This window comes from Bos indicus x Bos taurus, chromosome 10 (genome assembly GCF_003369695.1).
Source record: "Bos indicus x Bos taurus breed Angus x Brahman F1 hybrid chromosome 10, Bos_hybrid_MaternalHap_v2.0, whole genome shotgun sequence".
Lineage (NCBI taxonomy): Eukaryota > Metazoa > Chordata > Mammalia > Artiodactyla > Bovidae > Bos > Bos indicus x Bos taurus.
The window spans coordinates 5,725,765-5,752,089 of NC_040085.1; the positions used below are offsets into that span (position 1 = coordinate 5,725,765).

General features: G+C 48.4%; 2 protein-coding genes across 4 annotated transcripts in view; one reads left to right on the top strand and one right to left on the bottom strand.

The window, feature by feature from the left end:
* SLC51B (solute carrier family 51 beta subunit) lies at window positions 1-13,282 on the top strand. Of its 3 annotated transcripts, XM_027552984.1 has the most exons (6): window positions 1-213; window positions 2,561-2,688; window positions 8,111-8,223; window positions 8,886-9,096; window positions 10,163-10,253; window positions 12,956-13,282. In XM_027552984.1, the coding sequence occupies exons 4-6, from the start codon at window positions 9,000-9,002 to the stop codon at window positions 13,158-13,160; spliced, it is 393 nt and encodes a 130-aa protein (XP_027408785.1). In that variant the 5' UTR covers window positions 1-213; window positions 2,561-2,688; window positions 8,111-8,223; window positions 8,886-8,999; the 3' UTR covers window positions 13,161-13,282. The 3 variants fall into 3 exon arrangements, with proteins under 3 accessions (XP_027408785.1, XP_027408784.1, XP_027408786.1); XM_027552983.1 differs by lacking the exon at window positions 1-213 and having other exon boundaries at window positions 2,224-2,688; window positions 8,111-8,237; XM_027552985.1 differs by lacking the exons at window positions 1-213; window positions 8,111-8,223 and having other exon boundaries at window positions 2,470-2,688.
* The window catches only part of RASL12 (RAS like family 12), a 17,490-nt gene continuing 4,397 nt past the window's right edge, over window positions 13,233-26,325 (bottom strand). Inside the window, exons 3-5 of the mRNA XM_027552982.1 lie at window positions 21,876-21,949; window positions 20,972-21,162; window positions 13,233-15,284 (exon numbers count right to left, since the gene is read on the bottom strand). Coding sequence (XP_027408783.1) covers window positions 14,909-15,284; window positions 20,972-21,162; window positions 21,876-21,949 — 641 coding nt within the window. The 3' untranslated portion in view covers window positions 13,233-14,908. The remainder of the gene's footprint in view (window positions 15,285-20,971; window positions 21,163-21,875; window positions 21,950-26,325) is intronic.

Consider the following 26,325-nt stretch of genomic DNA (forward strand, 5'->3'; position numbering starts at 1 on the left):
GGGTCTTTGCTACCCGGAACCAATCACAATTCTTAACTGATATGGAAAGCTTCCCTGACAAGATAATGTTTAAGCTGAGACTAGACAGATTATGAGGTGGCAGATAGAGTAGCAGGGGAAAGTCCAAAGCCCTTTCAATTGCCTTCCACCACTAATTGCCCACCGTCTTCCAGGCAGGGAGACTAGGGACTGGAGAGGTCAAGAGAGTTCAAGGTAAGATTGATTTGTCCAGAGGTACATTTGACGCTATGCAGAAGGGAGGGCTTGGTAATGAACTCACATCTCTGTGTGTACTTCATGGCACTTATCACACAGCTATCAATTGCATGATCCCTGGTGTGACCACAAGACTGTAGTCTCCATGAGGTCAGGGACAATGCCTGTGATTGTTTATTAGTAGCATAAATCCTGGCACAGGGCAGACATGGAATAATAGTTATTGGATAAGTTATAGCAGAAAGAATTGAATGAGAGGAGGAAGTAAAGAGACACAGGCAGGAGAGTGGAAAGCCTTGGCTGGGGAAGGCACATCTTGAAGGGGACACAATCTCAGGGACAGCCCCCAGGGCAGATTCAGATGACTGTGGTCAAGGGTCACTTTAGGGACCCACACTGACATGCCCATCCAGCTCACAGCCTTTCTCTCTTGGCTACTCAGTGGGCATGAGATTTGAGCCAGCATTCATAGTACTTCACCCCTGACCACAATAACTGATCCAAAATGTGGGTTTGTGACCCAGACCTGGATAATTAGGGTCCCGTCCCAGGAATTGTCAAACTGGAGTTAAGAAAAGAGATTCCTTCCCCCTCTGGCTGTGACAGTGTGAGCCTGGATTTCCCACAGTCTGGTCCAGCTGCCAGGAGATGGCCTGCCTGTAGGAAAGAATGTGATATCCAGAGAGAACAGGGAGAGACCAAGAGAGAGAAAGAGCGAAGGATCTTCAGGCTCCTGATTCCAGCTATCCCTAAGGTCGACTCCACTCTGCTCTTCCCAATTATACGAGCCAATGAATTCCTTTTAAATTCCTTTTGTGCTTAAGAAAGTTAGAATTGCGGTCCTTTTTTTGAAATCTATGAGCTGCCTTTCTCTCCAAAATACATCCTGAACCTGAGCACTTCTCACCATCTCCGCTGCATTAACCTGGTCCAAACCACCACTGTCTCTTGCCTGGATGAATGCAACAGGCTACCATCGCCTCTCTTGCTCCCTGACAAACCACTGTCCACCCAGCAGGCCAATTGATCCTGGATAAATGTCAGTCCAAGGATGTCACCCTCCAGTGATTTCGCTCTACATCCATATCCCTTATCCTGTTTTGTGGCATGAGCTGCTTCTGCCTACCCTGTAACTACTGTGCCACCTCCAACCACCTCTGTGCTTCAGCTGCATTGCCCTTTGTTGTGCATTTCTCAGACTCGTGAACTTCATTATTTCTTCAGCACCTTTGCACCTGCTGCCCCAAGTCTTTGCATAGTTAATTCTTCATCATTCAGTTTTTAGTAACGTAATTCAGTAATCACAGCCCCCATCTATTTCTGCATCATTTTGCTGTTGAAATTATTCACAGAAATTGTCACTAGTTGAAATTATTTGTTTTACTTACTTTTTTGTGGGCTGTCTGTCCCCTAGAGTATGAGCTTCAGGAGACTAGATACCTTGCCTGTCTTGCTTACCTTGTGTCCACAGTAGGTGTTCGAGTAATATTTATTGAATGAATGAGTGACGGAATGAGGAGGAGCTGGAGTTCCATTCAGGCCCTAGGTCCCCATTGCACCTCCTTTTCTCTGTTGTCCACACCGCTGGCCAGTATTAACTCGTAGAGGAGCTTGCACCTGTCATGTGACTTCTTTCAACCTCTTTTGTCATGTGGGAAATGGGAACCCTACTCTTTGCTAAGCCAGCTCTAAGGATTTTTGGAGATGCAAGGAGCTGGTAGGTAGAAAAGCCCACTGATGATCAGAATTGAATGTGTCTGGCTTGGCTGGGGGACACCTCGCTCCTACCTCCCCACCAAGCCCTTGCTACACAGCGTTGACCTGCTTCCTCCTCTCTGGGTCACCCACACAGCCTCACGTGTCTTGTCTCCCCACCCCCAGCCCTCCAAAGGTCTTATTTTATAGCTTCCTGTGAGGATATCACATGAGGCCATGACCCTCGCTGTGAGAAAGCAGAGGCTGTAAAAGGCCAGCCTTGGCTCCCTGCTCGGTGGTTAAATATTGCTAACACCAGGAAATAGAGCCCCAGCGTGGGCATAGCACACATCCCCCTGCAATGATGGCGCTCCGGACAGAGGGTCCTCCCCAGCCCGTTCCTCTGGGCTGGCAGGAGGGTTTGGATGTTTTCCTGTTACCTGAGGCCAACAGATAAGAAGGAAAGTATCGGGCTCCTGGTTCTTGCTGACTGTGAAAGTCAGATGGAGCCTGTTTGCCATCAGCGGCCACTCATTCAAGAGGTCAGTCACCCCGGAGTGACAAAGGAGGCTCCAGGCATGGGCGTGTGCTAAATGCAGAGCTCCCAAATGGGCCTGGCTGCCACAGGCTCTGCCGCACTGCCCCCCAGGTGACAGCTATGCAGGAAGCTCCGGTGCAGAGACCAACCAGTGTCCCCTGAAAGGAGGAGGAGGAAGAGAGAAATCAGTGCTGCTCCCGCCAGCAGACCAGACGAGTCCTCAGAACCCGGGACCCAGGGTGAGTGTCTTCAGCCTGCCGCGGGAATGGGGTGGCGGGTGCCAGGTGTTTGGCAGGAATCATGTCCAGGGGCAGGTGGTTAAGCTCTGATTAAAATGCAGGCATCTCATACTGAGTGAAGTAAGTCAGACAGAGAAGGAGAAATACCCTGTGATATCCCTTATCTGTGGAATCTAAAAAGAAATGATACAAATGAACTTACTTACAAAATAAACAGACTCACAGACTGAGAAAACAGAACTTATGGTTGCCCAGGGGAGGGATCGTTAGGGAGTTTGGGATGGACACTGTACACACTGCTATGTTTAAATGGATAACCAACAAAGCCCTACTGTATAGCACAGGGAACTCTGCTCAATGTTATGTGGCAGCCTGGATGTTTGGGGGAGAGTGGATACATGTATATGTATGGCTGAGTTCCTTCTCTGTTCACCTGAAACCGTCACAACATTGTTAATCAGCTATACGCCAATACAAAATTAAAAGTTCAAAAGAAAAATAAAAAAGAAAGATAAAAATATAAATAAAGCAGGAATCTCCTGGAGGGGCCTAAGAGCACATGACGACTAAATGCAATACGATATCTTGGATGGGAACCAGAAGCAGGAAAAAGACAATAACAGAAAAGTGAAATGCAAATAAATCATGACATTTAGCTAATAATTTTTTAAAAATTCAGAGATATTACTGCTATACTCTGTAGAAAAAACTGGATAAGTGCTTTGAGGGGAATGTGGCCTTTGTTTCTGTAGCATTAACATAGAGAGGGCCAACGTGTATCCATCTTATCATTTTGTTTCATGTGTTGCTATATTTTTATTATAACAATACTATGCATGTTTAAAAACATACATTCCACTGTGGGCATCAGTCCACATGCAGATGTGTACATTTTTTGATTAGTTCCAGTACCACACTGTCTTGATTACTGGAGTTTTAAAGTGAGTCTGGAAGTTGGGTAGCATCAGTGCTCTAACTTTGTTCTTCTCCTTCAATCCTGTGTTGAGTATCCTGGGCCTTTTGCTTCTCCTTATAAACTTGAAATTCAGTTTGTCAATATCCATAAAATAACTTGCTGGGATTTTGATTTGGGCTGCCTGTATCTTTAGATCACATTGGGAAGAACTGACATGTTGATTAGTTCCACTAATTTAACATCCAAAATTGGAATTTTGGTCCAGAAAGGTATAAATACAATTGATACATACTTTTTTTTTAATTGAGGTATAGTTGATTTCAATATTATATGTTTCAGGCGTATAACATAGTGATTCACAGTTCTGAAATGTTATACTCTGTTTATAGTTATTATAAACTATTGCCTGCATTCCTTGTGCTGTACAATATATCCTTGTAGCTTCTTTATTTTATACACAGTAGTCTGTATCTCTGAATCCCCTACCCCCTCTTGTCCCTCCCTTGCCTTCTTCCCACTAGTAACCACTAGTTTGTTCTCTATGTATCTGTGAGTCTCTTTCTTTTCTGTTATAGTCACTAGTTTGTTTTTTAGATTCCATATACAAGTGACACCATACAGTATTTGTCTTTCTTTGCCTGACTTATTCCACTTAGCCTCATACCTCCAAGTCATCCATGCTGTTGCAAATGGCAAGATTTCATTCTTTTTTATGACTGAGTCCATTGTACAGGTGTACCACATCTTTATCCATATCTGTCAATGGACATTTAGGTGGCTTCCATATCTTGACTATTGTAAATAATGCTACTATGAACATCGGAGTGAATGTATCATTTGAATTGGTGTTTTCATTTTCTTTGGCTAATATTTGCATACATTTAAAATACACACAAATATATAAAATATGTGTTTTTAGAATATACATACAAAATATATACATTTAAAAATGTAATTACATGTATCATTTTCACAAAGGTAGTAGGTACTCAGGAGAAATGTATACAGTACTGCTGCTGCTAAGTCGCTTCAGTCGCGTCCGACTCTGTGCGACCCCTGCGATGGCAGCAAACCAGGCTCCCCCCACCCTGGGATTCTCCACGCAAGAACATTGGAGTGGGTTGCCATTTCCTTCTCCAATGCATGAAAGTGAAAAGTGAAAGTGAAGTCGCTCAGTCGTGTCCAACTCTTAGCGACCCCAAGGACCACAGCCTACCAGCTTCCTCCGTCCATGGGATTTTCCAGGCAAGAGTACTGGAGTGGGGTGCCATTGCCTTCTCCGGTATACAGTACAGAAGTGTTCAAAGTGGATGTCCCATGGGTCTACACCCCAGCCCACTTCCCTAGAGGGAGCTGGTGTTGACATTTTGACCTCCGTGTTCTTTTCTCTGTGGGTGTATATCGGGGGAGGGGGTGCATGTTCCGCATATGCAACAAGGGTCTGTGGCCAATATTACCAATTAATCCAGGTATTCCTGCATCTGAGACTAGACAGAAGATCACAACCCTTAACAAGTGCTCTGGAGAAGTTGGAGCTGGAATACAAGATCACATCGATTGGCCATCCCTGTAATTTGTCTTTCCATTATTCAGTGTATATATATGTGTGTGTATATATATATATATATATATATATATATATATATATATATATCTCCTTCAAATGTGTAAGTAGGTAGTGGGCATCTGAGTCTGTGAAACTCTTTAAAAAAAAAATCTTTCTTTTTCCCTGACTTCCATCTCTGTCTTGGCACATTAGTAGTGTAGTGACGCTTTTGTTGCTAAGTTGTATCTGATTCATGTACAGCCCCATGGACTGTAGCCCTCCAGGCTCCTCTGTCCATGGAATTTCCCAGACAAGAATATTGGAATGGGTTGCCATTTCCTTCTCCAGGGGATCTTCCTGACCCAGGGATCAGATCCGCATCTCCTGCATTACAGGCAGATTCTTCACTACTGAGCCACCCAGGAAGCCCTTGGCATGTGAATGATGACTCATATATGGAAAACTTGGCTCAGTATTATATTTGTATCAAAATATTTTCCTTCAAAATCTGTAGATGTTTGTTCAGTTTTCTCAGAGCATTTAGAGTTGGAGAAAACTCTGACGTCAGTCTTTTTATTAGTACCTTGTTTTTTTGTTTGGCTGCTTGCCATCCAGTTGTTTTTGGATGTTCCTGGCTGAGCCTGCAAAGGCTATTTTGGATTGGACATCAAGAGTTGGGGGGATTCTGAGATGGCCTCTGGCCTCTCTTTGCCTTGTTGTCCTCTTAGCCCTATGACATGTTTTCATGATTGGTTTGTTCAAAACCCTTTACTTTGATCTCCACTTCTGACCCCTTTTCCTCCCCTCTCCCTCCCATGCCCATCCCCGAACCAGAGATAATTATCTAATGTGTTGAATGTCTCTTTTTAAAAATATGTCTTTGTAAAATGTGTATTGTTGTTTTGTATGCACGTATTTTGAATTTTCATAAACGGTGTTGCATGCTCCCTTATGATCCTTGGGGATACTTTCAGGATATGAATACACTCAGGAGAAGAACTGCTGGATCATGTGTACACTTACTTTGACTAATGTGCTCTCTAGATGGCTGCCCCAGTCTACACGCCCTGGCAGTGCATAAGGCTACAGCCCCAGAACCACACCAACACCTGGCATTATCCACCTTCCAAACTACGCCAGTCTAATAGATGTCAAGTGGTGTTTCATTTCATTTTAATTGTCATTCTTCTGATTTCCAAAGAGTTTAAGCATATTTTCATATGCTTGTTAGCCTTTTGAGTTTCCTATTTTGTAAACTGCCTGTTTATATTATCTATTAGGATTCTAGTCTTTTTCCTGTTGTTAGAATTCTTTGTACATTTTAGATATCAGTTTCTTCTGGGTTTTAAGCATCACAAGTATCTTATCCCAATCAGAAATGTGTTTACTACTGTATTGATAGTATTCTTCATTGAACAGATCATCTTATTTTGATGTAATCAAATTCAACAGTTTTCTGTTGTTATCCAGTGACTTAAGCTTGTATGGTTTTAAGAAGTGCTACCCTACTTCTCGGAGAAGGCAATGGCACCCCACTACAGAACTCTTGCCTAGAAAATCCCATGGACGGAGGAGCCTGGAAGGCTGCAGTCCATGGGGTCGCTGAGGGTCGGACATGACTGAGCGACTTCACTTTCACTTTTCCCTTTCATGCATTGGAGAAGGAAATGACAACCCACTCCAGTGTTATTGCCTGGAGAATCCCAGGGACGGGGGAGCCTGGTGGGCTGCTGTCTGAGGGGTCGCACAGAGTCGGACACGACTGAAGTGACTTAGCAGCAGCAGCAGCATACTTCTATTAACTTTGCACTTTTTCCTCTTGCATTTAGGCCTTTAATATTGGAGTCTGTTTTTGTGTGTGTTGTTCATTAGATGTGCATCTGTGCGTGATGTGTGCTAGTTGTGTCCAACTCTTGTGACCCCATGGACTCCAGGCTCCTCTGTCCTTGGATTTCCCAGGCAAGAATACTAGCATGGGTTGCCATTTACACCCCCAGGGGATCGTCCCAACGCAGGAATTGAACCTGCATCTCCTGCATGGGCAGGTGGATTGGAGCCATCTGGGAAACCCCTAGATGTGCAACTGGTCTTCCTTTCTCCATAGAGTGAGCCAGTTTTCCTGACACCATCTACTAAACAATTCCTCCTTTCCCTACTGGTCAGCAGAGCTATCCTTACCTTGGAAATATTAAGTTTCTACATGAATATAGGTCTCTATGAAATCTCTGTTCCCATGCCTTGGTATAATGACTTGGTTTTATGTCAAAACCACATTTTTTATTATAATACATCTCAACATCTGATGGGGCCAGTCTCCCCTCTTAGTCTTTTTTTCGATGTTTAGGTGCTCAGTTCTGTCTGACTCTGCAGTTTACTTTGTCTATATAAATACTAGAATAAGTGTATCAAGGTCCTCAAAAAACATCCAGTTAGAATTTTGGCTGAGATTGCATTGAATTTATAGATTTAGTTGGGGATAACTGATATCTTAGTAAGTTTATCCTGTCTGAAAACATAAATCCCACTCTATTCAGATCATTTATTATTATTATCTTGTTCTAGAGTTAAAAAATGTTCTTCAAGGGACTTCCCTGGTGGTCCAGGAGTTAAGAACTCCATGCTTCCATTGCAGGGGTCACAGGTTCAATCTCTGTTTGGGTAACTAAGATCCTACATGCCCTGCAGCACAGCCCCCACCTCCCAAAAATTCTTCATATGCTACTGTGCTACTGTGGGATGCTGGGATGCTACTGTGAATGATCTTATTTTTATTTAATTTTCCAGTTTCACTAATAATGGGAGAAATACTATTTTGAGCTTGTATACAGCAACTTCAGTGAATGCGTCTATTAGTTCTATTGTTTATTTTTCTAGATATTAATAGATGATCTTGTCATCTGAAAATTATGAGTTTTAACTCTTTCTTATCAAGTTTTACACTTCCTTTTCTTTCCTTATAGCACTTGTTAGGACCTCTGCTGCTGCTGCTGCTAAGTCGCTTCAGTCGTGTCCGACTCTGTGCGACCCCACAGACGGCAGCCCACCAGGCTCCGCAGTCCCTGGGATTCTCCAGGCAAGAATACCAGAGTGGGTTGCCATTTCCTTCTCCAATGCATGAAAGTGAAAAGTGAAAGTGAAGTCGCTCAGTCGTGTCCGACTCTTAGCGACCTCATGGACTGCAGCCTACCATGCTCCTCCGATCTCTAGGACTATATTAAACTGTAATGGTCCAAATTTAACCAGCAGCTACCTTTGTCTGGCACTTTACCGTTCTCCACTCTGGGTCCTGGGTATTTTGATATCCAGGAGAGAGACGGTGATAGGCCCAGCCTTCATCACGTGGGGGAGACAGGCACTGTGATTGGCCAGCACAGGAAAATCCGCTGCTAAGGAAACTTGGTGAAGGAGTGGGTGGACTGCAGACGCTGGAGGGGATGCTCGGCAGGCGAGACTGGAGAGACCCTGCAAGAGTCGGTCCCACAGCCCATCAGTGGCTCAGTCCTTCCCACACCCGCGTCAGTGCTCCTCCCCACGTGTAATGAGTTTTAATAAAGATTTGAGTGGCTCCCACTTCTATGGTCTCTGCTCAGGCCCCACCTGCTCCGGGAGTTCCAGCTATTTCAGTCCTGTAACTTTGGGCCCAGGGAGAGGCAGAGTTTGGGCCCAGGGTTTGGGCAGGGAGGGGAGAGTAAGTTGGGGTGGGATATCCATTCATGCTCCGTTCTTCGTTTCCAGGAGTCTTCAGGCCTTTGCCAAGGGTCATAACCTTAGTAGGCCAGGAAAGCAGCTGGGAGCGAAGGGGTCTGAGAACTTCCTTGTCAGAAACATATCCCAACCAGGAGCAGGGGCATGAACTACAGTGAGAAGCTAACCGGAGCCCCACCCATGACCGAGGTGCCTCTGGAGCTGCTGGAAGAAATGCTTTGGTTTTTCCGAGTAGAGGACGGTAAGCGGCGGGGATGAGTGGTGGGGGTGCGCTCTCCTGGCTGAAGCCCCCATCATGGTCCTCTCCTCCACGGCAGGCTGCACGTTTCCTCCAGGGCAAGAACTGAGGCTGAGGGTCGCACTACCCAGAGGGGCCTGGCTAAACTGCGCTCTCCTTTCCTCGGGTCCGGTCGCTCATTTACTCATCCATCCTGTCATTCACAAATATTTATTAAGTTCCTTCTGTGCACCACGGACTGTTCTCAGCATGGGGGTTACAGAAGTGGAAACACAAAAATCTCTGCCCTCATAGAGCATTCCTTCTAGTGAAAGAGGAAAACCAGCAAATGTCTAAAATGCATAGCGTGCTGGTGAAATGAGTAATAAGGAGAAAATTTAAGCCAAGAAAGGAATAGGAAGTGTGCAGCCATGGAATGTAATGTGGTCAAGGAAGGCCTCCCTCAGAAGCTGATGTTTGAATAAAGGCTTTCAGGAGGTGACAGAATTAGCCATGCAGATTATGTGGGGAAAGGCATTCCTGGTAGAGTGAACAGTAAATGCAAAAGCTCTGAAGCTAGATGCTGCCTCATCTGGGTATGGTATGGACAGATCCTGATTCTCCAAACTCAGATGAGCTACTTTATATATTATCTGCAGGCAGCTTGTCAAATCTAATTTAACTGCCACCCTTTCTTCCCTCCCTCCCTCACTTCTTTCCTCCCTCCCTTGCTTCCTTCTTCCCTTCCTCCCTCCCTTCCTTTCCCTTGTACTGCACTTGGCCAGCCCCTAGCAAAACTCTGAAGATGGTGAAGTTTATCTTCACTACACACCTCCTTTCCCCACTATTATTATCCCACTGCAGTGCTGTCTCCCCCAGGTAGATGAGAACTTCTTTGGAGCAGAGATCTCTTCTCCCCCTATCCCCTACTTTGGATCAGGAGTTCCCTGGCTCATCTTCAGCTTGGTTAGTCTCTCTCTACAATATGTGGCCCACAGCAGGGGGAAGCTGATGCTGTGAGTTGGTCTGTTAGGGGCCTGAGGGGCACCCGGCCTGTCCTCAAGGCTCCATCCTGCATGTCCCTCCCCAGCAACTCCTTGGACTTGTTCCATGTTCGTCCTGGCAGCCTTGGTGGCCATAATAAGCTTCATCCTCTTGGGAAGGAACATCCAGGCAAACAGGTGAGGAGCTGGTCTAGGGGTGGTCTCTGAAGGGTGGGGAAATCTAAAGAGGGGTCATCTAGAGACCTTGGCTGTCCACCCTTTGGGTCAACAAAATGCAGCCTGCAGGGTTTTGTTTGTTTGAGAACCCAAAGCTGCAGAAAAACTAGCAGCTATCCCCGATGACCATTCCCTGGCCAGCAAGCAGGGCGGGGGCTGGTGTGTCTCAGAAATCAGGATCCCTGGCTCTGGAGTCATACAGGCTGGGTTCAGATTCCAGTTCTGCCACTCACTAGCTGGGCAAGACACGCAGTACCTCCAGGCTGGCTTCTCCTTCTATAAATGGCAACCGTGATGGATTCTTTCCTTGTAGGATTGTGGGGAGTGCTCAGTGGGGGCTTTTGCAGAATTAGGGATGTGGTTACATGGGAAAACCTTGTGCTACTCCAAGGCCAAATGCAGGGCATGGATAGAGACCTGAGATTACTTGGGACTCCTGGGTAATTCTGACATTTTTATGACAACAATACTCCTTAACCCTGGATGAACAAACAAATCACCTGCGGAAGAATGTTAAACACAAGATTCTGATGCAGAGGGTCTGTGGGGGAGGGGACCTGGGCACTGGCATTTTGTTAAACTCTCTGGATGAGTCCAGGACTAACTTTTGAAAGCTCCTTGAGGGTGGGAACTACATTTGACTCAACTTTGCTTCCCCAAGCAACTGGCTCAGTGTCAGATTCTAGAAGTTATTCAACAAATAATTGGTTCACTCATTCCTTCATTCATTCAATAATTACTATATCCTAGTAACTAGCAGTGGGAGAAGGCAATGGCACCCCACTCCAGTACTGTTGCCCAGAAAATCCCATGGATGGAGGAGCCTGGTAGGCTGCAGTCCATGGGGTCGCTAAGAGTCAGACATGACTGAGGGATTTCACTTTCACTTTCCACTTTCATGCATTGGAGAAGGAAATGGCAACCCACTCCAGTGTTCTTGCCTGGAGAATCCCATGGACGGAGAAGCCTGGTAGGCTGCAGTCTATGGGTCTCACAGAGTCGGACACGACTGAAGCGACTTAGCAGCAGCAGCAGCAGTAACTAGCAGTAACTTTTAAACAGTAATACTGAGAATCCCTCCTCAGATCTGTATCATGGTTTGCAATTTTGAAGGCACCTGCACATTCTCTCACTTGATCAAACCAGCCCTGTAAAGTGGGGCTGGCACAAGTTACTTAGTCCCACTGTACAGATTAAGCTCACTGAGGATCCATGGAAGGATTGGCCAACGTCCAAGCTCTTCTTCCTATGCTGTATCTTATGTCATCTATGAATCCTCCTCATAGTTTTGATATAAAGCCAGAAAGAAAGAACTCAGTTATTTCGTTCACATCAGTAACTAGTCGTTATGAACTGCTACAGCTCAGTCATCATTCATTCCACAGAATAAGCCGAGCACTGCTGTGGGCCAGGTTCTATGCCGAGAATGGGGACCACAGGGCTAGACAAGATAGATTCAGCCTCGGTCTTATGGAGTTGACAGTTTGGTACGGAGACAACTGTAGTTGAGAATGACAGGTGATAACTGTGGGATATACAGAGGTGGGATCTAGGGACTTGAGGGCAAAAAAGAGATGGAGGCTGTGCTGACCAAGGGACAGCACACCCCAAGCTCAAGGGAGGAGCAGGAGGGCCCAGGGGGCTGTAGTGTGGACTCTGGGGGCGGGAGGAAAGGGAGGTCAAGAGGCAGCAGGGCCCAGAGTGTACACGCCCTGGGGGATCCCTAAGGAGTTTTCAGGTTCTAGCTCATGGGCACTGGGGAGCCAGAGAAGAGCTTTGTACAGGGACATGAAAGGTTTATGTTTTAGTGAGATCAGTCTGCTAGAAGGACCCAGAGGGGTAGTGCCTCTGAGAAAGTGAATTTTCCTCTCTCAGACTGTCAGGAAGCATCCGCCTCGGCAAAGTCACCTCGGAGACAAGGCAGCTGTCCTCAGGAGCAGCAGACAGTCAGATGTTCCCCATCTGACTGTGACCCAAACAGATTGTCTGGGCAGTCAGCTCAAACCCTGGCGGGGTCTCTCCACTAGGAGATCTAGGGGTGGGGACTTGGAGTAGAACCACCTCAGAGGGAAGATGTTTGGGTAAGTTACTGGTAGGAAGGCTGGATCTTGGATGCCAGGTTCCAGAAGTGGGCAGTGGGGAGCCAGTGAAGGTACTTGAGCTGAGGACTCTGGAATCATGGCTGGTGTGTGTGGGCCGGTTTGGAGACATAAGCACCTAGAGGCAGAAGGATTAGGTAGGAATTTCCATCTAGGGATGGAGTGGAGTGAGGGTAGGGATGGGGTATAAGGACTATACTAAGCAGGATGAGAGTATAGCTTGGTGAAAAGAACACAGGACTGGGAGTCAGGAGAGAAATGCATGACCCAGGCACATGCTCCTCAGGCCCCTCTGAGATATGTCACTTGCAAGAGAAGCAACAGTAGCTGAGTTCACGGATGGCACTGCGGGTTTGGTAAGATGATGCATGGAGAAGTCTAAGATGTTTCTCTGCTGAAAACCTATCAAACCATTTCAGCTTTCTCCCCAGACTGTTTCCAGAACTGTGTACTGGATCTACCGCCTCAAACTTGCTAACCCACTTGGGAGCCCCAACCACTGCTCCAACCACTAGATACCCCCATACAGGGAACCCACAATCAATAGTGTTTCTCTCCTCCCAGAAATCAAAAGAAGCTGCCACCGGAAAAACAAACTCCAGAAGTCCTGTACTTGGCTGAGGGTGGAAACAAAGATGACAAGAACCTGACCAGCCTAACAGAGACTTTGCTCTCTGAAAAGCCAACTTTGGCCCAGGGAGAAATGGAGGCAAAATGCAGTGATGTGCCGCGGGTCCATCTTCCAGACCCACAAGAACCTGAAAGCTAGTCAGGGTGCAGGGCAGTGCCCCTGGAGTGTTCGCAGACAGAGTGAGTGAACTGCAATCAAACTAAAACCCTGTTTTGAAAAAAATGAACAAAATCTTTTTATTAAAATGCTTCTGGATGTGGGCAGTTGGAATTGCATAGTTTGTTCAAATGGCGGTGGGCCACACAGAAGTGGCTTGGAGTGAAAGTGCGAAATCCAGAGCCAGCTTGTGGGTCAGGAAGCCTGGTCAGACTCCTCACATGGTCTTGAGGAGTTCCCAGCCTCCCTCTGACCTCGGCTTCTCCATCTGTAGAATGTGGCTGAAGCCTGGGCTGGAGCTCCTGTTTTCAATCCAAGCTCCTGGAAGGGCTGAGTAAGGAAGGGGCAGGGTTCTGGGCTCAGAATTCCTTTCCCCTCCCTTCCCTCCATCTGATCCACCAGGGAAGCCCTGGACAGAGGAGCCTGGTGGGCTACAGTAGCTACAGTCGCACAGAGTCGGGCACGACTAAAGTGACTTAGCATGTATACACTCCCTTCCCTCCACTGCAGCCCTCTCCTTTACCTGCTGATCTGCCGAGGGTCCATGAAAGACTTCCTCTGGGCCAGGGGCCCTGCGGTAAACAGAGCTAGAAAACTATGAAAGCCCCTGCCTCTGAGACCTTTCTCTTACTAACCATGGGATCCCAAAGGATCCTGTGTGTGAGCCACCATGCTGCAGTACAAACTGGGATGGCAACCCCAAATAATTTATGCAAAATTTATGAACCCAAAATGCTGTAGGTTCTATCTTCCAAAAGGGGACTTTGAACACACAGACCCGTTGCCAAAGATCCTAGGTCCTGCCATCCCAGACTAGAGACAGAATACGCAGAACACTGTTTCTCCTTACTGGATGCCTGGTACACCCAGTGTGGGGTCCCTGGAGTCCTGGGTGATTGTCATTGGAGATGACTTTGTTCTGCAGTTTTGATCAGTCACCTTGAGAAGCCTGATCCTGAGGGTCTGTGGACAGAGTCCTTGATTTAAGGTTGGAAAATACAGGGGCCCTGCCTCCCGGAGAAATACCCCGGAGGCTCCCCGCACTGGCCAGCCTGCAGCACTTTCCCTCCACCTTCACTGAGAGGCAGAGCACTGGAAATAGCCCTTCCCCAGACAGCTTTGCTTCTCACAGGCTGAGTAGGATTTCTCAACTAGATTTTACTTGAGTAAACTGTGGGGTTTGTGGCCTGGGGGTTCTGCGAGGTCAGAAGACAAGGGGAGGGTCAGGCTCCAGCCCTGCAAAACCTGCCCCTGCCCTGCCCTGCCCATCCACCAGGAGGTGCTGGGACTTCAGGGTGGGCTGCTCTCAAGCCTCATGAAGGCCTCATGAAGCTGTCCACCCAGAGCCATCCCCTAGGGGCCACATCAGGCCTGGCTGTAGCTGGAGCAGGAAAGGGGATGATGGCACCATGACGGATGTTGCCATTTTCTTCCATTTCCGGCTGACCCCAGGTCTCCACGTTGTCACAGTGGTGTTTCCTTCAGGGTGAGGGATACAGTGGTTACCATGGAAACTAAGGCCTGGAGGGAACAGGAGCAGCATTCCTGTCTGTCCCTACGGCTCCTACAGTGATCTGGGTGTCAGGGACACTGTCTGGCGCTGGAGGAGGGGTCAGCTGTCTGCCGGACGGTGAGGGCTACTATTCCATCAGAAGGAAAGCCGGTGGTGAAAAGCCAGCCCCTGCCTGGCAGACCTCCCAATGCCGAGCTTGGGATCCTGAGCAGGGGCCTCAGAAGATCTTGAAGCCCTTCAATAGTGTCAGGGTGGGTGCCTTGCGCTTGCTCTGAGCCCGGGATGACTTCACAGTGACCAGCTTGGCCTGTGCCACAGCAGGCATCTCCTTCAGGCTGGTGGTAGAAAGTGTGTTGAAGGTGCAGCTGGCCAGCCCGTGGCGGGCTGTGAGTGGGGCCTGGTGATGCACAGCTCTCTCCTCCGAGATGAAGAGCGGCCTGGCCAGGGAGTTCTTCTCCAGCTCCCGCCGCGCCTCCCGTACTGCCTCATGGAAGACGTGCTGCACATGCTCAAAGTCCAGGCAGGCAGAGACCTCGAAAAACAGGCACCCGAACCTGCCCGCCAAGGCGGCGCCCTCTGCCTGGGTGACCTGCCTGGCGAGGAAGCAGGGGGAGTCAGGGTCAGGAGCATCCGAGTCAGGCAGGCCTGGCCCTACTCCTGGCTCCTCACTTACCAGCTCCATGACCTGGAGCCATCTTCATCGCTCTGAGGCTCAGTTTTACTCATTAGTAAAATGGGAGAATGACAGCTGCCTCTCAGGGTTGTTCAGATTAAGAAAGACGATTTGTGTCAAGGGCCGAGCACAGTCCCTGCTCACTAAATGGCAGCTGATGTCACCTAAGCCAGAATGTCAGAACGAGGCTCAGGGGAAGGGAGAAGCTGGCCCAAAGTCCCTGGCTAGACCCTGCCAGTGGCCAGAGGAAGATGGCCACTCTCAGCCCCATGTCTCCTCAGCTCATTTCCTTGGTCAGGAAATGAGCCGCCCTCAGCCCTGGGGTGTGGATTAAGCTCTGGAGCGAGGTGGTGGTTTGGTCAGAAGGATGTGAGACCACGGTGTCTACAGAGGCCTGGTGGGCTATGGTCATGACTCAGGACGCCTGTGGTCGGCAGAGCTCTCATGGCTCATGGGAACTTTTGTCTGCCATGCCAGAGACAGCAAGGGTGACAACACAAGAGAGGGAGCAGCACCTATTCCCACTTTATCCTGTACCCCCTCCCATGATGGTGGGATCGTGTATTTGTAACCACCTCCCATGATGGTGGGATCGTGTATTTGTAACCACCTCCCATGATGGTGGGATCATGTATTTGTAACCACCTCCCATGATGGTGGGATCGTGTATTTGTAACCACCTCCCATGATGGTGGGATCGTGTATTTGTAACCACCTCCCATGATGGTGGGATCGTGTATTTGTAACCCCCTCCCATGATGGTGGGATCGTGTATTTGTAACCCCCTCCCATGATGGTGGGATCGTGTATTTGTAACCCCCTCCCATGATGGTGGGATCGTGTATTTGTAACCACCTCCCATGATGGTGGGATCGTGTATTTGTAACCACCTCCCATGATGGTGGGATCGTGTATTTGTAACCACCTCCCATGATGGTGGGATCATGCATTTGTAACCACCTCCCATGATGGTGGGATCGTGTATTTGTAACCCCCTCCCATGATGGTGGGATCGTGTATTTGTAACCACCTCCCATGATGGTGGGATCGTGTATTTGTAACCACCTCCCATGATGGTGGGATCGTGTATTTGTAACCACCTCCCATGATGGTGGGATCGTGTATTTGTAACCACCTCTCATGACTTAGCAGCAGCAGCAGCAGCAGCTCATGACGGTGGGATCAAGTATTTGCAACCACCTCTCATGAACTGTATAAAAGGTCAAAAAATTATGATGCCACAAGATGAGTCCCTCAGGTCTTAAAGTGCCCAATATGCTACTGGGGAAGAGTGAAAAAGACTCACCAATATCCCCAGAATGAATGAAGTGACTGGGACAAAGCAGATATGACACTCAGTTGTGAATGACTCAGTTGTGAATGTGTCTGGTGATGAAAGTAAAATCCGATGATGCAAAGAACAGTATTATATAGGAACCTGGAATGTTAGTTAGGTCCATGAATCATGGAAAATTGGACGTGGTCAAGCAGGAGATGGTAAGAATAAACATTTACATCCTAGGAATCAGCAAACTAAAATGGATGGGAATGGGCAAATTCAGATAACCATTGTATCTACTACTGTTGGCAAGAATCCCATAAAAGAAATGGAGTAGCCCTCATAATCAACAAAAGAGTCTGAAATACAGTACTTGGGTGCAACCTCAAAAATGACAGAATGGTCTCAGTTCATTTCAAGGCAAGCCATTCAACATCACAATAATCCAAGTCTATGCCCCTACCACCGATGCCGAAGAAGCTGAAGTTGATCATTTCTATGAAGACCTAGAAGACCTCCTCGAACTAACACCTAAAAAATATGTTCTATTCATCATCAGGGATTGGAATGCAAAACTAGGTAGTCAAGATATACCTGGAGTAACAGGCAAGTTTGGCCTTGGAGAACAAAATGAAGCAGGGCAAAGGTTAACTGAATTCTGCCCAAGAGAATGCATCAGTCATAGCAAATACTTTTTCAACAACACAAGAGATGACTTTACACATGAACATCACCAAATGGTCAATACCAAAATCAAATCAATTATATTCTTTGTAGCCGAAGATGGAGAAGCTGTATACAGTCAGCAAAAAACAAGACCTGGAGCTAACTGTGGCTCAGATCACCAGCTTTTTATAGCAAACTTCAGGCTTAAACTAAAGAAAACTGGGAAAAACACCAGGCCAGCCAGATATGACTTAAATCAAATCCTATATGAATTTGCAGTAGAGGTAATGAACAGATTCAAGGAACTAGATCTAGATAACAGTGTGCCTGAAGAACTATGGACAGAGGTCCATAATATTGTACAGGAGGCAGTGAACAAAACCATTCCAAAGAAAAAGAAAAGCAAGAAGGCAAAGTGATTATTTGAGGAGGATTTAGGAATAGCGGAAGAATGAAGAGAAGCAAAAAGCAAGGGAGAGAGGTATATCCAATTAAACTCAGAGTTTCAAAGAATAGCTAGAAGGGACAAGAAGGCCTTCTTCAATGAACAGTGTTTAACAATTGAAGAAAACAACAAAAGGGGAAAGATGAGAGATCTCTACAGGAAAACTGGAAACATCAAGGGAGTTTTCTGCCCAAAGAATCAAGATAGGAGAGGGAAACATCAACAGCCTCAGATATGCAGATGATACCACTCTAACGGCAAAAAGCGAAGAGGAACTAAAGAGCCTCTTGATGAGGGTGAAGGAGGACAGTGAAAGAGCCGGCTTGAGATTAATATTAAAAACACTAAGATCATGGCATCCGCCCCCATTACTGCATGGCAAATAGAAGGGGAAAAGGTGAAGTAGTCACAGATTTCCTCTTCTTGGGCTCCAAAATCACTGTGGATGGTGACTGCAGCCATGAAATCAGAAAATGACTGCTTCTTGGCAGGAAAGCTATGACAAACCTAGACAGTATGTTGAAAAGCAGAGATATTACTCTGCCAACAAAGGTCCGATAGGTCTTTTATCAAGGCTATGGTCTTCCCAGTTGTCACATACAGTTGTGAGAGCTGGACCGTAAAGAAAGAAGAACACCAAAGAATTGATGCCTTCAAACTGTGGGGCTGGAGAAGCCTCCTGAAAGTCCCGTGGACAGCAAGGAGATCAAACCAGTCAATCTTAAGGGAGATCAACCCTGAATATTGGGGAGGTAGGAGGGAGGAGGGTTCAGGATGGGGAACACATGTATACCTGTGGCGGATTCATTTCGATATTTGGCAAAACCAATACAATATTGTAAAGTTTAAAAATAAAATAAAATTTAAAAAAAAAGCTATATGATGATAAAAAAATTTTAAAAAAATAAAATAGAAAAAAAAAAAGACTGATGCTGAAGCTCCAGTATTTTGGTCATCTGTTGTGAACAGACAACTCACTGGAAAAGTCCCTGATGGTAGGAAAGAATGAGGGCAGGAGAAGAAGGTTTCAGAGGATGAGATGGCTGGACGGCATCACCGATGCAATGAACATGAACTTGGGCAAACTCCAGGAGATGGTGAGGGACAGGGAGGCCTGGCGTGCTGCAGTTCATGGGGTCTCAAAGAGTCAGACACAACTGGATGACTGAACAACAACTCATAACAGTGGAATCAAGTATTTGTAACCACCTCTCTTGATGGTGGGATCAAGTATTTGTAACTTTCAGGAAGGTCCTGAGAGCATGGACATCAGATGAGAGAAAAATACTGGCCCTTTGGTAGACCAGATGTCCAGAAGAGATGCGGTAGGGGCAATCCCTAAAGGCTGGAGATTAAAGTTTCAATGGCCAAATCCCACTGCTGAGTGGCCTCACCCACCATCCATGAGGACACAGCCTGTGAGGTTAGAGGAGACCCCAGGGCAAGTATGGAGGGAAAAGATTTCTGAGCCAAGGGTAATCTAGCAGAAGCAAGGGCTAGAAGCAGGTTAGCCCATCAGACAGGGAGAGCATCTAGGACAAAAAGGGTCAGGGCAGAGCACAGAATCCATTCCCCACCCAAGGCTGGTGTCCTGTCAGTTCAGTTTCCTGAGGAGCTCCTTTTGAAAGAATACTTTGTATTACATGCATCTGTGATGAACTTGAATCTGAAACTTTGTCATTGTGGGGCTTGAATAATGAGCTTTCAGAAACAAGGACGTGCCCATGCAGGTGTGTGAATGGCTGACCCAGCATGTAACATTATTACCCTTTTTGCTTATTTTGGCATAGCCTAGCAAAAATGGTATCAGTGGTTTGGGAACCACTGCCCTAACCCACATTTTACCCTTCAGCTGCAAGACAATCATGGGAGACACTGGCCACTGCTCAGCAAAAGTTAGATTGACTGTGCCTGTCAAATCCTGACCTACCAACCTCGGGACTCAACCAAAGAAGGAAATGGGGACAAATCATCATGACTCCTTCTTAGGGAACTGATGCTGCTTTGCTCTTTGCTCCCAAACCACTTTCAGACAATCCCTTGGGCAAATATTGGGACCAAAATAGTGGCCTAGTTTTTTCCTTCATATTTAAAACTGGTTTATTCTCAATACAGTCTTCTGATTCCTCCTCTAGGTTCTGGGGGCTCTTTGACTCCACAAAGACTACCTTTTGGCTTTAAGTTCACACAACTTCCCTCATTCCCTGAGATGGAATTTGTCTGGATGTGAGGGCATGCCTGCCTTTGAAGGCTCCTCCTGTGAATCTCTTTCATGAGACCACATCTCTTTTCCCCACTGCCCATCAGCTCTGGTCTATATTAAGCATCCCCGCCTTTCTAACACCAGTCAATGGGCCTTTGGCATCTGGGAAGCAGGGGTGACTGGCCTTGAGGAGGGAGGGGTGGAGGAAGGCTGCCCCACCTCCCAGGTAGACCGGCCACAAGGGATGGACATCTGTGCTGGAGAGGGCCAATGGGGTCACTTATCAGGTGAAGGCATCATAGTCTCAAACACCTCAGGGGCCAGGCAGGCAACTTGGATGTGTGGGGAGGGGTAAGCCATGGGGACTGTGAGGCCTGTGGTCAGCTGGAGGGAGCACACCCCGCCCTAAAGCATTCCAGTTCCAGGTCTTTTAAAACACTGTGCTGGCCAAACAAAATATGACTGCAGTACTCAGTGGTCATCTGCCCCCTGGCCCAGTCTGTGGCCTTTGATTGAAGTCCAGCCCTTCTAAGAGACTCCTGCCCTCGGCACAGCCAACGGTGGGAGTGAGCCTGGGGACCTCACTTGGGGTAGGTGAGAGCTGGCTGAACCAGAGCAGACAGGCCTGACTCAGGCTGCCTATCAGAGCCTCTCTCTCCAGAACTGGAATTGGGCCCTGGATGACCAGCCAGCTGCAGGGTGTGGAAACAGAAGGTCATATAGTCTCAGGCAAGAAAGGGTGAAGCCAAGAGAAACCTCAGAGGCCTGGGAAGATGGAAGGAGTGGCCTCTCTTCCAACCTTCAGGGTCCAGCCCCTGTGCAGCCTGGATGCCTTTCCCTTCCTGCCCGGCACTGCCTGGAAGACCTGCCCACGCTGTACCCTTACGACACGCCCCCTCCCTTCCACCTACATGAGAGGGGATCACTCTTCTTAGCAGCCAAATAATCCCTGAAGATGACACCTCCTAGATGAAGAAAGTGAGCTCCAGGCTGTGGGACAAAGTGCGTGCTCACCTGTACTGGGCCATGTCCAGCTTGTTGCCCAGCAGCAGAGCCGGGAAGCTGCGTTGCGTCTCCTTTGCGTGCAAAGCTAGCAGCTCCAGGTAGCTGCTGCTGCCCTCAAAGCTCTGGCGGCTGTCGACGCTGTACACCACCAGAAAGGCGTGGGCCCAGTTCAGGTAGCGCTCACAGTTCCTGGGGGTGTCCTGGGACAAAGCAGGCAGCCTCAGTCAGGGGCAGAACAGACGTGGGTAAAGGACTTCACCTGAAGCTGCCTCTCCCCGCCTCCCTGCTCCCCGGGTCTTTGTACATTGTTCCCCAGCAGGGCCCTTTTCAAAGGGGCACTTGAGTGTGGATTTGGCTTGATGTGAAAGGAGACATTGTCTCTGAGCCTCACTCCCACCACCCAACCACAGACTGGGAGACCTTGGCCTCTGGGGCATAGAGCCAAGATTCTGGCATGGCCCTTACTGAGACCTGGCTGTGCCTGGGCACTGCTGATTTGGGGTCAGGTTCATGGTGCCCCTTTAGATTCTGAGAAGAACTGGCATCGGGCCTTGGTAGGGGGTGGTGAGAACATAGGAAGATGTATGTACTGGGTGGGGAGTGGGAGTTGGGGTCAGAGGGGCATCTGTAAACACATGTGTGCACCTGTGAACACAGGCACCAAACCCTGGAGCACAGGATCTCAGAACTGACACCTGCAATCATCAGTTCTCCCCAGGCCCTGTCCTATCCCTTCTCATTTGGCAGATCAATGGATTCAGGCCCAGAGAGGTCAGCACCTCAGGGACACACAACAGATTGGGGCTGAAAAGGTTTACAGATTCCCATCCGAGGCTCCCACTCTGGAAGCAGGATTCCTCCAGAGGCTGCATGGGCTCTCAGCTCCTCAGGGGTAACGGGGGGGTAATGTTACCAGGTCTGCAGTGTCCATGACCCTCAGGTGGACAGGCTGGTGGTCCACGGTCTCCTCGGAGCTGTAGGTGTCCTCTGTAACAGACGGTCAGCCCAGTCAGAGGCAGGCCGGCCACTCCAGGGGGAGCTAGGTTTGACTCCCAGCTTGCCTTTCTGCTAGACCTTGTGCACCCCTGGGGGGCTGGCTCTGGGGCTGGCTGAGCTGGGACCACAGGAGAAGACCTTGGCTCTCACCCACATAGAGGACACGGGCAGAACCTCCCACCAAGGAGATGCTGCTGCACCTGTCAGGGCTCAGAGCATCAGAGGTCACTCACAGAACATGCCACAGAGGACGGGACTGTGTGCTGGGCCCACCCACCACGCCTGCAGAAGGAGGTGTGCGCTCCTGGGCCCAGTGAGCGGCAGAGGCCTCGGGAACTACACTGCTAGCCCCTTCCTCCTGATCCCCAAGCTTCTCCACCCTCTTCTCCTAGCACAGTATCTTGCCCACAGGAAGCCCCTCAGGGACGGTCAGGACAATCCTCTCGCACTCAGTAGGGGAAGGGACATGAAAGGAGAAACACACAACCTGATTGAGGCTGGGGAGTCAGATCTTGTTTAGAAGTTCCAAGGAAGTTTTACACATAATCTTTGTCAAAATAAATGCAGAGGAATCTAGCAGAGTTGAAAGTTTTAGGTTGGAGATATGGAAATCAAACCCAGTGTCAGCTACTTTTAAGCTGTGTGGCTTGGCCAAGTCTTTTCAACATTTTGAGGCTGTTTTCTAATTTTAAAATAAGGATAACATGGGACTTCCCTGGTAGTCCAGTGGCTAGGGGGCCTGGGTTTGACCCTTGGTCAGGAAACTAGATCCCACATGCCACATCTAACACCTGGCTCTGCCAAATAAAAAAATTTAAAAGTAAATAGGGATAACATGACGGAGAAGGTGATGGCACCCCACTCCAGTACTCTTGCCTAGAGAATCCCATGGACAGAGGAGCCTGGTGGGCTGCAGTTCATGGGGTCTCGAAGAGTCGGACATGACTGAGCGACTTCCCTTTCGCTTTTCACTTTCATGCATCGGAGAAGGAAATGGCAACCCACTCCAGTATTCTTGCCTGGAGAATCCCAGGGACGGGGGAGCCTGGTGGGCTGCCATCTATGGGGTCACACAGAGTTGGACACGACTGAAGTGACTTAGCAGCAGCAGCAGCAGCAGCAGCAGGGATAACATGATAACACTGGCTAACAGTTTTCAAGTTTTAACTCTGTGTCAGGCACTGTGGTAAAGGCTTGTCCCTATGCCATCTCAAAGGGCTGTGGGAGGACTGGATGGGCCCCTAGGCACATACCTGGCCCTCCACAAATGCCTGGGAAAGGATGCTGGGGACATGATGCTCCAAAGTTTCCAGGGCAGGTTCACATTCCTAGGTGATGTTTTTTTTTACTTTTTATTTTGAAATAATTTTTGACTCATGTAGAAGTTGCAAAACAGTACACAGAGTTCCTGTGTACCCTATCCCCCACCTCTCCCCGCAGTGTTAGCCCCTTACGTAACCATAGTACAAGGATCAAAACTAGGAAACTGACTTTGGTGCCATACTATGAGCTGAACCACTGATCTTATTTGGATTTCAAATTCGTTTGTTTTTTTTTTTTTTCCCCAAAGTTCTCATGACCTCAAACCTGAGAAAGAGTCAAGTGGCCGAGCCTGCAAAGAGGACCTCACTGTCACAGACAATTGCTCTCCCCACCCCCAAATTTCCCCTGTGCCACTGGCCCACATGTGGGGTGCACTTGGCCCTCACCTTTCCCTGGGGGGGCCCTGGGCCCCCAGATGACCCCAAAGAAGAACCCTCTGGGCAGAACTGGGGTCCTCTCTGCCTTGCTGGCAGAATCCACTGTGAGAATAGTCCCCCCCAACTCTGGCGGAATTCACAAACACTTCTCTCTGAGGGTCACTGGCAGACAAGCCAGGCCTGGACACACGCCAGGCCCACTAGCAGCCAGCAGAAATCGCAGACAGCTCCCATCCCCAGCCTGCTGTGGGGACTTGGATAAATAGCCGCTCTTATTCAAAGACAAAAAAAAAAAAATCTAATGGAAAATATGCCCCAAATGTTTAACTATATTTGGTGCAAGAAGAGTGGATGCCTACGTCTCGTTCAGATTTGTCTTTATTTTCCTGCCAGAGTTGTCTGATGCATGCCTTTTAGGTGCTTCCCAAGTCCTGGGCCCAAGGAGGCACCGTTGCTGTGCCCAGCCTGGGGGGAAATATTAGCCCAGGCTTGGTCTACTGTAGCCCCGTACAACACGATAGCCTTCTGAGATTCCTGTTAGCTCTGCTGAAGAGAGATGACAAGGAGCTGAGACCCAGAGAAGAGACCTCGGTCACAGGCACGCAGCACCCTACCAGAAAGAACGTGAACTCAGGGCTCCACAGTGAGACCCTCTCACGCCCTCTGTTCAGTGGACCTGCCAGTCCTCCAGCTCTGACTGGGCAGAGCAGAAGCTGCCCATCCAACCGCAACTGTGGAACATACGTGGGGGAGTGCAGAAGGCTCAGAGGTCATGAGATCATCTCACCCAGCTCCCTCGCTCCCTTGCAAGTGAGGTGACTCCAGGGGCTGGGGGGGCGGTAGGGGCTCCTTTTCGAGATGTAGTCACGTCCTGCCTTCCTGTCACAAATTCCCTGCCCTCAGGACATTCTGGAGTCCCTTAATAAATAGGGGCTTCATAACTCCTAGGGCTCCCCAGGTGGCACTAGTGGTAAAGAACCTGCCTGCCACTGCAGGAGAAATAAGCCACATAAGCGACGCGGCTTCAATCCCCAAGTCAGGAAGATTCCCCTGGAGAAGGAAATAGCAATCCACTCCAGTGTTCTTGCCTGGAGAATCCCATGGATAGAGGAGCCTGGTGAGCTACAGTCCAAGGGGTCACAGAGTCCGACACGACTGAAGTGACTGAGCACACAGCACAACTCCTAGTTCTAAATGAATTTCTGAGGACTTTAATGCTGAGAGAAGTTTCTTTCCCCAAAGTGTTTTTCTCTCATTTACACTAATAATTTTTAAAGCACCACCAAAGGAGCTGTTGTCAGAGTAAGTATAGGATGATGCTTCCGAAATGGTACCTGTATCCTTATTGGAGCAGGTTGTGGGGGAAGAGAGGTAAGAAGCTGTCATTCTGCCCTAGGCGAACCAGCTAAGATTCCCCCAGTCCCTCTGTGAGAAGAGGGTGTTCTGGAGACCCTGATCCCTTCCTGGAGTACTCAGCACAGGCACATAGGCACTGAATCTCTTGGTTCCAGTAGCTCCCAACCCATAACAAGGCACAGCTCACACACAGAGCACAGTCTATTAGTCCTATCTTCCAGATGGGAAAACTGAGGCTCAGAGATCCCACAGGCTTCTGACTTCAGGCCCTCGGTAGCATACCACTCATGCATGCTCAGTCTGGACTGTAGCCTGCCAGGTTTCTCTGTCCATGGGGATTCTCTAGGCAAGGATACTGGAGTGGGTTGCCATGTCCTCCTCCAGGGGATCTTCCCAACCCAGGAATCAAACCCATATCTCTTTACATACTGAGCCACCTGGGAAGTCCTCAATAGCATAAGGCTACCCTTAATGGAGGACAACTGGAGCGGTGTCTTATCTTCCTTCACACCTGAAATTCTCCATGATCTTAGGCAAAACACTGAGCCCTCTCTGCCTCAGTTTCTTTACCTGTAAAATGGGGATAATAATAGGAGGTCTGGACTTCTCTGGTGGTTCAAATGGTAAAGAATCTGCCTGCAAAGCGGGAGACCTAGTTTGATTCCTGGGTCAGGAAGATCCCCTGGAGAAGGGAATGACAACCCACTCCAGTATTCTTGCCTGAAGAATCCCACGGACAGAGGAGCCTGGTAGGCTGCAGTCCATAGGGTTGTTAAGAGTCAGACATGACTGAGCGACTTCACTTTCACTTTTCACTTCCATGCATTGGAGAAGGAAATGGCAACCCACTCCAGTGTTCTTGCCTGGAGAATCCCAGGGACGGGGGAGCCTGATGGGCTGCCGTCTATGGGGTCGCACAGAGTCGGACACGACTGAAGCGACTTAGCAGCAGCAGCATGTTGTGCCTACACTGCACTCCAAGCTGGAGGTCTCCACCCCCAAAAGGCTTCTTTGGGCTCAAGCTCTTAGAAGTGAAGTGACGTGAAGTGACGTTGCTCAGTCGTGTCCGACTTTTCGATCCCTACCAGGCTCCTCCCTCCATGGGATTCTCCAGGCAAGAGTACTGGAGTGGGTTGCCATTTCCTTCTCCAGAGGATGAAAGGGTGGTTTTACATCTCCACATGGCTACCTCTCCCTTAGATGCTCAGACCTTTCTGCACAGAAGAGGATCTGGTCAGAGAGTCCCCGCTGTTGCTGGAACTAGCCATGGGATAGTGGTTGGAATGTTTAGACAGTGGACAGGCGCCCCAA

Coding starts and splice junctions, on each gene's coding strand:
- SLC51B (XM_027552984.1), top strand. CDS start 9,000: ATGAACTACAGTGAGAAGCTAACCGGAGCCCCACCCATGACCGAGGTG. Junction 9,097..10,162: donor GTTTTTCCGAGTAGAGGACG/GTAAGCGGCGGG, acceptor GTCCCTCCCCAG/CAACTCCTTGGACTTGTTCC. Junction 10,254..12,955: donor AGGAACATCCAGGCAAACAG/GTGAGGAGCTGG, acceptor CTCTCCTCCCAG/AAATCAAAAGAAGCTGCCAC.